The sequence below is a fragment of the Scylla paramamosain genome, chromosome 10 (assembly GCF_035594125.1).
Source record: "Scylla paramamosain isolate STU-SP2022 chromosome 10, ASM3559412v1, whole genome shotgun sequence".
In the NCBI taxonomy this organism is placed as follows: Eukaryota; Metazoa; Arthropoda; class Malacostraca; order Decapoda; family Portunidae; genus Scylla; species Scylla paramamosain.
Genome location: NC_087160.1, coordinates 3,088,701 through 3,103,507, shown reverse-complemented (window position 1 = coordinate 3,103,507; position 14,807 = coordinate 3,088,701). Strand labels below are relative to the sequence as shown.

At 42.5% G+C, this 14,807-nt stretch overlaps 1 protein-coding gene across 1 annotated transcript; it reads right to left on the bottom strand.

Moving 5' to 3' along the window:
* Positions 1 to 385: 385 nt before the first annotated feature.
* LOC135104099 (uncharacterized) lies at positions 386 to 13,869 on the bottom strand. The gene is made up of 14 exons (XM_064011060.1): positions 13,747 to 13,869; positions 11,365 to 11,535; positions 10,737 to 10,891; positions 10,018 to 10,176; positions 9,515 to 9,685; positions 9,221 to 9,332; positions 8,321 to 8,553; positions 7,602 to 7,784; positions 7,039 to 7,207; positions 6,783 to 6,926; positions 5,952 to 6,055; positions 5,498 to 5,684; positions 3,123 to 5,194; positions 386 to 2,533 (listed from the first exon to the last, which is right to left on the bottom strand). The coding sequence occupies exons 2-14, from the start codon at positions 11,525 to 11,527 to the stop codon at positions 2,384 to 2,386; spliced, it is 4,002 nt and encodes a 1,333-aa protein (XP_063867130.1). The 5' UTR covers positions 11,528 to 11,535; positions 13,747 to 13,869; the 3' UTR covers positions 386 to 2,383.
* Positions 13,870 to 14,807: the final 938 nt, after the last annotated feature.

The window sequence follows — 14,807 nt, the reverse complement described above, 5'->3', positions numbered from 1 at the left end:
AATTATAAACGTTGTAGAGTAAGCACACTTAAGTCTACTGTATATGTAGTTAGTGAAGAGGCATAAAGAATGGTGCATACCTAAATAGCATTAAAATTATATAAAGTACTTGCATGACTATAAGGACAAGACGTCTCATTGAAGTACTGAAAGTTTAGCTAGGTTAGTCCCATGTTATTATCTAAGTATTTGAATTACTTTATAATAAGACTGCCTAATTGAAGTACTACAGTATGTGCACCTTGAAAGTTTAGCTTGGTCAGTTTCATGAGACAAAATTGCTTAGTTGAAGTAATTATGTGAGCTTTGAAAGAGTAGCTAGATCAGTCCAATGTCAAGTTATCAACAGCCAGACTTATCTACATTTCTGAGGACATAAGCTAAATTTAACACTTTAATTTATTTATAAAATTCACAAATTAACAAATAAAAGTAATAAAAAGTTCATAATGTTCATTTCTATTAGATTCACACATTTTCTCCATGACTCATCATGTGATTTCAGAAATATTGTACTATATTAACATTTTAAACCAATACCAACTAAGGACTTTGTGCATGGTTCTCTTACCTCAACACCAACATCAGTCTGAATTGAACAGTATCAAATTCAAGCACTAGCCCAATCATCCTACTAATGTACAGTCAGCAAAGAGGGTCACTTGTGTTATGCAGACACCACAACTTTCCTCTGCCATACTTTCAGAATGTATGGTGACATAGTCATTGTCAATAGCCAAGTAACAAACAACATTCACCTCCAATGTATTTGCATTTTACTGCTATCTTAAGTCTTCTGGTCTCAAGAAAATTTACCAGTTGTTAGTTCAATAAAGAGGCTGTCAGCTGGTAAGAGAACATGAGACATAAGGAAGACCCAAAACACAGTGGAAGTCTGAAAGGTTACTTGACTTATTGTGCCAACTGTACTTGCAGCTCTTAGCAACATTAGTCACTTCATTCCACAACACTGCAGCAACTCAGATCTTGGTTGTCTCTGAAGTTTTTACAAGTACTTCAACTTCAGCAATTACAAAATGAAAAATCTCATATGTTTACTTTTCTTCTCAAGGCATCATGCTCCTACTTGCAATACTGCAGGAATAGTGGCAGTTTCTCCAAGTCACTTCCAGCCATTAATGATTTGAATACATAACCTGAACTAAATGCAACTTTAATATAATGCTGCTCTGAATGCCTAGCTGTAATATCAGGGATCTGAAATGGATTGTACTGTGGCCGCAATGTACTCTCAATAAAAATGTCAAGAAAAAATCAATATATATCCAAGTGTGTGTGTAGATTCATCCTGGCTCCTTTCTGGTATTGTTCCCAACCATAAAGCTGAGAATGGCAAGGAGAAAACATCTCCCTTAAGACTAACAATACTTTCGAATGTCAAAGATACTTGTTTATTTGAAAAATCTTTTTCCTTGTACTCCTTGATGCCAGTCTCAATTTTCTGTCCAGGTATGATACTGGGAAAGGGACCAATTGGTGGTTTGTAAAATCACAGATGTACCTGCATGTCACACTAATCACCAGAGCTGCATGTTTCACAGACTCCTTGCTTCAGCCGAGTCAAGGTGTGATCTGTGCCTTTATTTGCAAGCTCCCAGCAACCTGTGGTGATGGCCAGTAGTCATAGACTTCCAAACACAAGTAAATGGCACAAACAGAACATTCAGTTAGTCACAAGCAGGTATTCTTATGTTGTCAATTCTACAAGTATCCCAATGATTTAATGGCAAACGTAGTGGTAGTTATCCAAGATGAATCTACACACTTTGAGATGTGTACATTTTACTTGTGTTTTAAATATGTAGATTTCTTTTCCAGCCACTTTACTAATTCCTCGACTAACCTGAACCTTTCATCTTTCTTAGGATGGTGAGCTTTTACAAATGGCGTTTCATCTCATTTTCTATCCCTAATGTGGAAAGGAAGCTAATAACAAATACAATAAAAATGGAACTCTCCTCTTCCTCATTATATAAATAAATAAAAAGGAAGAACAAATAGATTTCCCACTTGTACTAAATAACAGTACAAGATTTCTCACTGAATATGCACCATTATCAATTATAAGCTGAAGAGCAAGCATGGCTGATAAAAAAAAAAGTATATACACATCCATCAGCCAGTTTGCCTCAGCTACACATTGCCCACACTGGAGGTAGTAAAGTAGTAGTAGCAGTAACAGTAGCTGCAGCAGTCATAGAAGCAAGAGGTAGTCACTGCCTTCTGGTACATCTTCAGTTTCTGAAGTAACATTTATATTTTAACTTAAACAAAATGTAATTTGTTTACTTTATACAAGAATACTGTACAACAGAACTCCTCTGGTCAGGACAATACACAGCATTGCATGGACACAGGTGCATTAAGCCAGCTGGTGCAGTCCAATACGTTTCAGGAAGCTCTTCGCCCACGTTGGGTTCAGCCTGACAGGTCCACCGTGTTCTTCCAGCAGGCTGGGCTCATACTGCATCAACACCTGCTTGGCCGTGGCAATGGCTAGGAATGATGAGACCTGTGGTGGGGGTGAGACACACCTTGCTGAGTGGGCACAAATGGTTTCAACACTGGATGTACTAAGTTCATTCTGATATTACTACTGGTGGCTCTGAACTATGATAAACATAATCTTTTAGATCACTTTTATAAGTTGGTGATTTCGGACACTGAAATTTTACTTTCAATATAAAAATACAAGATACAAAAATTAAGAAAATTCTTGGTACACTGAAACATTACTTTCACTATTGTTAAAGAGAAAGAGAGAGAGAGAGAGAGAGAGAGAGAGAGAGAGAGAGAGAGAGAGAGAGAGAGAGAGAGAGAGAGAGAGAGAGAGAGAGAGAGAGAGAGAGAGAGAGAGAGAGAGAGAGAGAGAGAGAGAGAGAGAGAGAGAGAGAGAGAGAGAGAGAGAGAGAGAGAGAGAGAGAGAGAGAGAGAGAGAGAGAGAGAGAGAGAGAGAGAGAGAGAGAGAGAGAGAGAGAGAGAGAGAGAGAGAGAGAGAGAGAGAGAGAGAGAGAGAGAGAGAGAGACTAAAATTAATTAAAGATTCAGCAATGAGAAGTAGTCTCAATCGACAAAGACCTGACCCAGAACACAGTGCTCACCTTCTCCCCATCCTTGACCAACTGTCGGATGCAGTCCTGGACAATCTCGTCATACTTCCCCAGACGCATGGGCCGGCCCCTCTGGGCGAATCCTATGGACACCACCTCCTTCTTGCCCCGGGCACGTTTAATCAGGTACTTGTCCTTCAGGCCACGCACGGTGCTCTCTGGGATCTCAAAGCCAAGCTGCTCCTTGAAGTGCTGCACGGCCGCCAAGTTGCCATGCTTGGTGGCGTACTTCCCTATCTCAGCCCGCAGCTCAGGACTGTATGATGCGTAATGGCCCCGCTTGCTCATCCCCAGGATTCTGCTCCGGGCTTTAATGCGACCGCCCTTCCCCTTCTTCTTCCTTGGGGTCGGAGGATCACTGAAGTCATCTTCATAATCCATGCCAAGGATCTCGTGCTGCTCTGAGGTGCCGGGCTGGTCTCCTCCCATGTGGGCCAGGCCAGAGTGAGCTGCCCCACCATCCCCACCTGGCCCATGAAGGCTGTCATCACCCTGGCCCAGAGCCACTCCTGCTGGCTGTTCGTGTGTCTCCTTCATCAGGCTTAGAGGCTCACTACTGACACTGGCCTGGCCATGAGCTGGAAGTGCAGTACCTTCAAAGCTCAGTGAGCCAGCCAGTGGTTGGTGGAAGGAGGTAATGAGCTGATGATGAGTGGGATGCTGTGCACCACCACTCACTGTGTGAGGGGCAGCAGGGGCCTGGGCCAGGTGTGCCTGGCTGGCAGGGGTGGCCACACCATGGTGGCTCAGCTGGGATATGTGTGTGGCTGGTGCACCAGCCATGGTGAGGGGCAGAGGAGAGTGGGCCATGGTGGTGGCAGCAACACTTGCATGCGTCATGGCCAGGGGTGCTATCTGGCCACCATGAGGCACTGAGCCTCCAGCACCACTCCCCTGAGAGAATCCTCCCACGTAGCCCTGCTGGAACCCTGTGGGGGCCTGGTGAGTGAAGCTCTGGTTCATAATGACAGAGGGACCGGGGGGTGTGCCCGTCTGCTGGTACGACAGGGAGGCTGTCATGCCCTGGTTGATCACACCACCTTGATGGAATGCAATGGAGTTGTGGTTCATGGGAAGAACAGTGTTGGTCTGAGGTCCTGGCGCCATATTTAAGTGGTATGGGTGCTGATACACGAAGTTATTGGCGGTGCTGACATTGACAGCACCTGAGACAGCCGGAGCATTCAGAACCGAGAGTGACGGATGAAGGACGTCAATGGTTTGTGAAGCAGCAGCCTGGTGGTCTGTTAGGACAGTGGTGCCACCACCCCCACCTGTACCCCCACCACCACCACCACCTCCCACCACCCCAGTATTCTCATTAGCACTGCTTGTCACAGGTATGGTGCCGTTTTCACCATTGCCTCTGTCAGCATACTGCTTCTTGAACTTGCGTACGGTAGATTCCTTGACAGTGAACTGCAGTTTTTCCGTGTAGTGCTGGATGGCAGCATTGATGCCGTACTGCATGGCGTAGCGGCCGATCTCATCCTTCATCTGCAGGGAGTATGAACGCTTCTGCCGCGCTGACGTGCTGGGCAGGTTAACACCACGCTTCCCACTGGTGCCGCCCGGCAGCTCCCCGCCCATCTCACCAATGTCTGGGAACTTTTTGAGGTAGTTCTTTTTAAATTTCCTAACCAATCCTTTCCTGACCTCAAAACCAAGCTTTTCAGAAAAGTGCTTGGAGGCTTCATCAATCCCATACTGGAATGCAAACTTCCCAATCTCTTCTTTCACCTCCACCGTGAACTTCTTGTAGGTCTTGATAAAGTTCCGGATGGTGCTCTCACTGACAGTGCCGCCCAGCCGATGAGACCAGTGAATGGTTGCCTCATGGTTACCATGCGTCAGGGCGTACTGCGCTATCTCATCCCTCAGCTCAGGCGTGTACTTAATGTACTTGCCACGCTTGCTGCGTTCATCCTTGGTGGCATTGAGGAGCGCCTTGACTGCCATTACTGTGTTCTGGGTCAGCTGCTGTCGGTTCTCATCCTTTGGCACGCTCTCTTTCTGCTGGTCAGACCAGTCACAAGAGGCAAGTGTTAAAAGACGCTCAGGACCTGAAAGGAAAATATATTTAAGTAAAGTTCTACACAAAGAAATTGCAATGACTATCATTATCTATCATTATCATCCCTCTAGTGTTTCTTCAAGGAAACATTGGACTAGACACTAAAGAAGAGTAATACACCATTCATCATTTTATTTCACACAGCCACTGAACTCCAACCAGTAAGGACAGGCTTTACAAAAAATTGAGGCTCAGTTTCAGTTATGTTTTGAGAGAAAGAGAGAAAATGTCATCTTACCACCATCTTAAGTTTCTTACTATGCTGTTCAGGTTTCACAAGCAGCTGTCTCACCTCTTCCAAATGGCCGCCTTCTCTTGCGAGTAGCAATCTTCCGTGGCTGGGACTTCTTTTCCTGAAGGATGGGGCGCAGAGGCTCCTCCCCATCCATGGTGCCTCGTTTGCGGGCCTCCTCCGTGTGCTTCCTCTGGTGGATGCGGAAACTGATCTTGCTGGTGAAGGTCTCATGGCAGTGGCGGCACTTTGGGAAGAGAAGAGTCGCTTTCAACATTTCATCACCATTCATTTCTGAACAGTCAGCTTTATTTAGTCTATTCAATCCAATCCTTTCAAAAAGTTAACTCTTTTTTTAATCCTTGTTCAAAAATCACCTTAATTTGTCTCTATTACATCTACATTTAAAGAAAATCAAGGTGGTATTATGTGATGTTAACATATCTTCTCTCATATTTTTCTCATAGTGTCCCTGACACTGAGTTAGTGACACCTGAGGAAGATAGTAACTAACCTGTAGAGTGGAGCTTTGCAGTGGCCTTCTCTTAGATGGCACCTCTAATGCTTTCTCCTCTTCCAGAATATTGATATTCTCTTTCTCCTCTTTGCTGACATAACCTGCAAAGCAAGTTTTTAGTTAGGAAAATCTTAAATAAACTTTAACTATCTATACCTATGATATCCTCCCACCAACAACACTCTTTACAAGGTAGTAGCAATTACAGTTTTCAATCGTACTTTTTTTGGGGTACACAACCCTCATAGTGTCCTGGAGTTCCAATGTCTGCTCAAATTCTATCCTTCCACTCTACCTCATTATGTTCTGAAAGGCCTTCTGTTACACTATCCTCATCAACTACAATGCAACAGGCAATGTAAAGGTAATGAGTTGAGGCAGTTCACTAGAGGTAGTCTTTCTTTAAGCAAAAAATAAATAATATACAATAAAAAAAATGAAAGTAATAAAATTAAGTTTCAGATTTCCTGAAACAATCTAGAAGCTTCCAAGCACTTTGCTATTCATAATGTGAAGAATGACAATAACAAAGATGTGAGAGTATGTTTTCTGCCCAAAAAGACCACCACTCAATAATGGATGTACCAGTAATATTATCACCTGCTGCTTCCCAGCCCATCTTACTCTTTTCTTGAGCTAAGACTTATGCACTCATTCCAAGTAAAAAAAAATGCATCCAGCATCAATGACTGAATGTGACAATCACAAAAGATATGAAGCTTTTAAGTACTTTTGCTACATTATTTAACAGAATTTGGACTGGTAAAATACAAAACAACATGTAGCATTAATGAATGGCAGGAATGCTTCCGCTGCCACCACAGGTACCTGTTGGGTTGCGGGCAAACATCAGGTTGAAGGGAGACACACTGCCAACACACGGGACAATTGTGCGAAACTGGAAGAGGAAGCGGTTCACCTCCTGATCCCAAACCGTAGGATTCTCTGTACAGAAGTTATCCAACATTTCACCTGAAAAGTTCAACAATTTCTCATTAAGTTTCTGATACAGGACTATCACTAAAGGTCATGGGAGGAACTGCTTATCATCAATATCAACACGGGTATGGCAAGAGGACCCCACCTGCCCACGCACACTCCCGGGACTCTTCCTGTAAGGTGAAGAGGAAGCTGTTCTGAGCATCTTCAGAGTCAAATGGCACCAGAGTTCTTAGCACATCCTGAGAGCGGTCAAACTTCTCCTTATAACATGCCTGCATCTGCTCAAACATCTCTGAGCTCATTCCAACTACCTGTGGACAACATAAAACAAATAATTCCACACATCTGTCGGCAGCACGGAAATTTTCACAATTAAAAGAACAAGAAGACAAAATCTTTGGGCAGTAAATACCAGTAAATGCTTATACCACAAACACAAGGTTAATTCTAAAAGCTTATAGAATTGGAAGCATTCATCTAAAATAGTAGGTCTTTTCGTTATTTATATATGTTCATTTGTATCTATGTACTAACTCTCTGGATTCCCTTCAAGGAGACAGCTGCAGCAAAAAGTCTACAACTATCTTCCATTCCACAGGACGAGACTAGATCTTGAACCTCTTCAGTGTAAATAGTACTGAGCACACTAATACTACCATACCACTAAATGGATGTGATTCATGTCCTACATCACAGCAAACTCACATGGCACTGAGCAAAGCCAAACTGGCAGAAGGCATCAAAGATAAAGTTGGCACACTGCACCTCCACCCCAGCCTCCGGGCTGGGGTGGGCCATGATCCACTTGGAGAAGGGATCCACAATGGTGATGAGTACCTCGTTGCCATACACCGTCCTGTTGTAAGGGCCATAGATCTTCACCTGCACCTGAGGGCATAATTACACACTGAAACTAATGACCTGCAGAACTCTGCACAACAAAATTTTTTGTACAAATCAAAACCACCTTTATGTATTATTAGAAAAAAATTAATAAAAAAAATAGGTACAGAAAACTTTTATATATGAATAATGGAAGATTATTATAAAGAATTTCATGAAGCTGTGTTGACTTATATTTTAAAGTTGTTTTGTGGATCTCAGTGGAAAATAACCAAGTTTTTATTGTGAATGGCACTGATGTAGAAAAGAATGGTGCCGAGGACTTCAAGTGATATGCAAAAGTGTTGGTATGAGAAGCTCCAATTGGTACCCTTACCACATCAAAGTATTCTCATCAAGCATCAATTCAGACATAAAGAATGGCAAACAAAGGCATCTAACACTTTATCTGACACATTCAGTCTTTTAAACATACATAACCTTCATCATTCATTAGGTTCAAATCACAATCACATCTTAAATAGGCCTCTGATTCTTTAATACAATTGCCTCTATTTCTTTCAGCAGTGCACCAGACTGACCTTCTTCCAAACTCTGATGACCCGATCTGTGGGCAGTGTGGTGACCTTCTGGGAGTCCTCATCCACTGGGTCCTCCATGCCGTCCTGCCCCAGGCCGTCACGGTGCCCAGACACAGCCACCTCGGTGCACTTCTCGCAGCGCCGGCAGTAGTTTCCAATGTCGACATACAGAGTGCGCCAGTAGAAGTTGGAGGTGATGGTGTTGTACATTTTCTTCACTCCAAAGTGCACACCTGTAACAATTATTATTACCTGGCAGAACAGCTTAGCCACCAAGACAAAGCTCCAAAGCTATAGGTACACAAAACTGGCCATTTTCTATATGTTATAATGTGTCACTCTCCCAAAACAAAACAAACCAAAGAACTTGATGCACTGATCATATTCATATTCATTCATCATAAAAAGTGCCCTCATTATCATCATAGTTTTGAAAGGCAAATTTGATGTCTACATTGAGCTGCCATCAGTCACCAGTTAACTTGCCAAATTGAAACATTAACTAACTTGTTCCTCAAGACCTCTAGATCTAAACCCTTTCTTTGGGAGCTGCAGCCATGTCTCTGATATACCTAATCCTATCTTCCTATTCAAAAAGTGATTAGCAGACTTTATTCTGTAGTTTTCATCTTTTCCTTCTGCATGGCCAAACCAATACAACCTCTAAGGCCTCATTACTTCGGTGAAAGGCTCCATAAATGTCCTTAGGTCCTACACTGCAGAATCTCTCACACCAGGTGATAGGTGCAAGTGTTAGTACATGAGGTAAATCCACTTATCTTCTGATATTTACCTAACTCATTTTAATCTAAAAACCATGGAGTGCTATGGCTCAAATGATGTGCTGAAATGTAGAAGAAGCTTCCTTCCTTTTATTATAACAAGAAAGCAGCAGCCTACCAGTGGCGTGGTCAATGTGCTCAGCCTCGATGATGCGCATCTGCTCTTCAACACTGGTTATTACATCCTTGGGCACCTTCTGGCCATATGACAGCATTCCTTCATCATTGATCTGGACAAGTAATACACATGTGAAAGCAAACATCTCCTCCCCCATCTTTTTACCTATGTTCCTTTTCCTCATTATTATCACCATCTTTAAGACACTTCAGGAAGGGATTCCCCTAAGTGAGGATGGGACTTGGGCAAGGATGAATCACAACACAGCAGAGTACAAACACAAGTGCAGCTCACCATATAGTTGGTGGAACGCTTCTTGATGACTTTCTTGTCTGCCTCCGAGGCTCCATCCGGGAAGATGCCTGAATGCAAGTAATGGTACACCTCATTGTAGAATGTGACATCAGGGTCAGTGTGGTTCAGGAAGGGTGCAAGAGGCAGGGGCATCATGGGAGGTACCTTGTCCTGAGAAGAGTTTGCCAGACATCACTGTGTAGCTCTTCTAACAGCAGTATTAGTACAGGTTAAATATAATAGCCAAACAAGTTCATGCAGATACCAGCATGAAATAAAACCTATGGACAGTTATTGGTATGCACATGTTAAGCCAAGATTCAACACCTCTTCATCCCATCCTTCAACCTGTCAGATACATGATGCACCAAAATCACAGTCTCCTGTGTAAGGAAGGACAACAAGACAAAGTTTTTCACTGTACTGCCATCAGTAAGGGACTGTGAATGGCAAAGGAGAAAAAGAATGACACAAAAAATTACATCAATGGATCTCCTCCTCACCTCCATTTGCAGATTCACCACCACGCCAGAGTTGAGGCCATCTGGGTCGTCAGTCATCACTGACACACCACGCTGGTCCTGGTGCTGCTGGTGCTGGTCAGGACCCCCAAGCTCTCCAGCCAGGTGACTGTACTTGGTTTCCTCCATCATGTGCTCCACCTGTCACACACACCACCAGTAAGCCCCCTTAAGGTTGCAATGTCTTGTGGTGAATTGTGCCATGCAGATGCAAATGTGAATACATTGCAGAGTAGAGAGTGCATGAGACCTGTCCTTACCGTATGTAAATGTGCCAGAGCTACAATACCTGCACTGGGAACTTAATAGACAGGGTGATTTTTGGTGAAACAGATCACTAACATACTGATCATTATACTTCATGGATGTTAACACAACCACTAACTTCTGCCCTATAAGGAATAAGTTTTTGCTGTATTGTTAATTGATTTACAGTGAAAGGAAAGAAAAATAAAATCAAGTCTGAATCTCTGAATATTTATACCATGGAGTTAGAGCTGATTCATTCTTGTTGTGTGAACTCTGTCAAAGCAAGTGTCTGACAACCACCACTAACCTCATCCACCACTGTGCAGCAATGCGAGTCACATCTTTGGTTTTACTGAACCATGGATAGACACAGCATAGTTTCAAGGCTACATTATACACAGTAAAATGTAACTTTGTATGTGACAAGACTGTGCTGACTCTCTGCCACTCACCACAGCAACATCATTGCGCACTTGGTCCAGCTCTGCAGCAGCTGCCAGGGCCGAGAGTGGATCCTTCACCTGTCCACCTGCCTCGTCCTGCCCCACTAGCTCCCCACCCGCTGTCACCTCACTCAGGGCCGTGGCCAAGGCATCATTGGGCTGGTCTGCAGGAGCAAATGGGTCAGCACTGGGAGATTCAGGCATGAAAATAATTAACAATACAATAATTGGCACAGCAAAAATTTGCATGTGCAAAAAAAAAATAAATAAAATAAAACAAACAAATAAATTATATATATATATATATATATATATATATATATATATATATATATATATATATATATATATATATATATATATATATATATATATATATATATATATATATATATATATATATATATATATATATATATATATATATATTATACCATTCTCTGCTACAAGTACGTAGCTCTATAATAACAAGATTAAGCTATGAGAACAGAGGCTGAGTAGAGAAATATGTAATTATAAAACTATCTCAGGATCAGTGATAGATAATTACATTTTATATAATTATCTATTGCTTTATATACATATAGTCTTAATTACATGTACAAGCACACACACACACACACACACACACACATACTCTGTGGGATGCAGGTGAGGTCTGGCACAATGATATGCACCACATTGCTCAGCTCCCCGGTCTGATAAGTGGTGGTCCAGGCTCCTGCTGCTGCTGCTGCTGCTGCGGCTGCAGCAGCTGCTGCCCTCAGCCCCTCCTCCCCATTCTCCCCTTCCCCCTCCATCCTTCCTCCTGAAAAATTGAAGTAAACCAATATTCATTACACACTCATCCAGGTGCAAAATGTGAGGGTTTCCTTTCCTGGTTACTGTTTAGATTGCCATTACTGATGCATGTACAAGTGGCTGTGCTTTACCAAAGAATCATGAGAAAAAACAAGTACATGAGTACAACACCTCTGCAGCCACCACACCACTGCTGAACTGACATGGCAATGCTGCAGGGATCAACAACCATGTCTGTCCCTTACTGAACCTGAGGCCACAGGGATGTCAAGATCTGAGCTAACCAACTACTTACTGAGTTAAACCTGACATCACATGTGGCAGATTGGCTACATGGTTCTTTGGTGACCACATTAAGACAAAGGTAACAGCTATAATGAAATCTGGACAGAATTTTGTCAATAACAAACACTATGTAAAATCAACAAATAAAAGTGTGTCACTTTTCATAAGTTATTTAATTGTTTTTCTTGTTCAATGAACAGACAATAATACAGATAATATATCCAACAGGAAGTACCATGTTTAAATAAGAGACAACAGTGGCACAAAATTATTTATATTCCGATCATAATTTCTTTAGTAGTATTGATAGGTCTTAACTTCACTCTAGAAGTAATTTCTATAAAACATAGACTCTTTGTTGCATCCAAGGATTATCTATACTAGGGCATCCTAGTACATAGAGTCCTTGCTGTAACAGTGTGGTCTCTTACATCCCAGCACATGCTGAGGTGTGTGCTGACCAACACCGCAGCGAGCATCTCACTGCATATAAGTGACATTCGTGTCTTCAGCCATGCAAATAATTTTGTACGATACAACGCATAATTATAACATGCAACGTTGTATATATTTATGTGGTGAACTGACACATCACTGGATCGCTTAATATCACTTGAAGTAGTAAACTTATCTAATTTCTACGAAGTGAAATATGATCATGAGTGTAAAATACAAGGGCACTGGTTACTATCTCTGTAGCTGACGCTAAATTCAATAAAGGAGAGGGAAGAAGACTACCACGTCTCTTTAATTAATCCTCTCACCGCTATGACTCTCATACTCAATAGAAGTGCACTACAACTTCCGAGTGCCGTGCCCAAAAAACGCCAGTGACAGCAAAAGATGAGTGCGTGGCGTATTTTAAATAATTATAATCTTTCCGTGCAGTGTTATTTACTGTTCAGTAGAATCCAGTCCCTCGATTACTCAAACATCACGTGTCATTTTTTTATACAAAAAGTAAAGAATGGACAGATTTTTCACGTCCATTAGCATGAAGTAAATCAAACCTTTCCATGCAAGCATTTTTTTTTTTTAAGTTATTTCCTTCCCAATAGAATTGTCTGGGGTCACCCAAGCATCAGGTGTCACATTCCTATGCAACAATTTACAATAGTCAGACCGCCTCCTCTTAATCCTTGTGAATAATTAGTCAGGTGGTTGCGGCTCAGCCTTCTCACAGATCACAGTAATAAAAACCGCAAAATTTATGGATATTCATGCTTACTCCATCATAATCAAGTGAATGAGGCATTCATATAACTTTTTTTCTTTTAGTTTTACTCCCCCTGGCGTGTCAGGAAGCCCCGGTCAGCTGAGGGCCCCTGACAGCTCCTCCCTCAACAGGTGAAGCACATTTTGGTGCCTTAATAACCCGCCACAAATTTCTCACATTAGCGAATTTCACGACATTCTCCCTCAGCGCTGCCTGCTCTCCTCCTCCTCTCTCCGTAACTCCTGCAAGCTGGGAGAGGCAAGTGAGGCCATCCAGCTTATCTTGACCCTGCACAATTAATTCCCGGACCGTAAGAGGAAGGAGAGGCAAGAATTTAAAAGCGAAAATAATGTCCAAGTGACGAGTGGGAGGTTCAATATTCGCGAGTCTTCTGCCATTTCACGAATTATTTTATTCGCTAGTGCCTTAACACGCTCCTCTCTGCCCTGCCCTAGCTATTACCTCGTGCCTGGGGACTCCTACCTCACCCCTTATTATAGCTATGCATGAAGAAAGGGCTGTGGAGGAGAAATAAGTCGTGCAATGATAGAAAATGTCAGGCCAAGGTTTGTGTTCAGGTCGCCATTTTAGGCCAAATTAAGATCCCTTCAATCCACACACTGCACCCGCGTCTCCTCCTCCTCCTCGCCATCCACCCAATGCCAAGTACCCACTACCTCCTGACACTTGTAATGCAGTTAGCGGCCCCGTCCTTACCTTCCTTATATTCGAGGACGAGGCAGGAGGAGGCCAAAGCAGAAAGATCTTTTAGCGAGAAGAAATGTTCACCGCTGCAGCAGGAGAGGCCGTGACGCCCCGCCTGTGTCCCGCCTCGACCAGGGCTTGGGATTCCTATATTCCTCCCATCATACTCCTTCCGTGCCCTCACATGACTTGTTCTAATAAATAAATGTTTGCTCTTAATGCTTCAGATAGCTTAATTTAAGACCACGGGGTATTTCCCGCCTGTAAGTCTTGCTCGCTAAAATTATCGAGGTGGTTTCAAACGTACACTAGCTTCATGAGTGGGGAATTAAATGTATACTTTAAACTCAGGGAATTTACGAGTGTAATGAGGAAAGTTGCATGTATCACCTGGGTATTGCATGGAGTGCCTCAGGTTATATTGGGCCTTCATTACAGAACAACACAAGCCATAATGACAACCCCAGTCCTTTACTATTTGCTGGACGTAAAATTTAAAATGGCCAAATATCCCTTCACATCGCTAATATCATGAAGGGTCTCCCCGACCACATGTCCCGAGTACGTTTGATGCTGTATGAATTAAGTTGTCATTATTATTTTTCCTTGAACTCTGGTGTGTGCTGTATGGTTTTCATGCTTTCCTATTTAGCTTTATATGGTTAATCTATCATCCATATGCGAAAATATAGCTGGCTATTTTAGAGCGTCTAATATTTGCAGGAACTAATAGAAGTTAATGAATATTCAAGGGTATTTTTTTTATGATTCTAGTGATAGTTCAAAATGGATTTTGCATCACTAATGGGGGGGGGGGAAAGCACCCATGAGAATTTGATCATCCCTGTGCCAGTGTACCTTTTTGAAAATAATTCTTATGAGAGTCAAGTATAAAAACTTTGGTGTATTAGCACTTCAGGACTGATTTAGTAGATATTAAAACTGCGCTACATGTCAGATCCTGCCTTAATAATATCCATCCTTCACGTGTACTGGTTCTCACGGTAGGAGCCATGAATGATCCAGCCAGTCCCTCAATTATGCACAAACTAGGCGTCATTGTTGGCAGACTA

Excerpts from the sequence above, each read along its gene's own strand:
- LOC135104099 (XM_064011060.1), bottom strand. The coding sequence starts at position 11,527 with ATGGAGGGGGAAGGGGAGAATGGGGAGGAGGGGCTGAGGGCAGCAGCT. Across the intron at positions 6,927-7,038 it reads CCGGGAGTGTGCGTGGGCAG|GTGAAATGTTGGATAACTTC; the intron begins GTGGGGTCCTCT and ends TGAACTTTTCAG. Across the intron at positions 5,685-5,951 it reads TGCAAAGCTCCACTCTACAG|TGCCGCCACTGCCATGAGAC; the intron begins GTTAGTTACTAT and ends CTCTTCCCAAAG.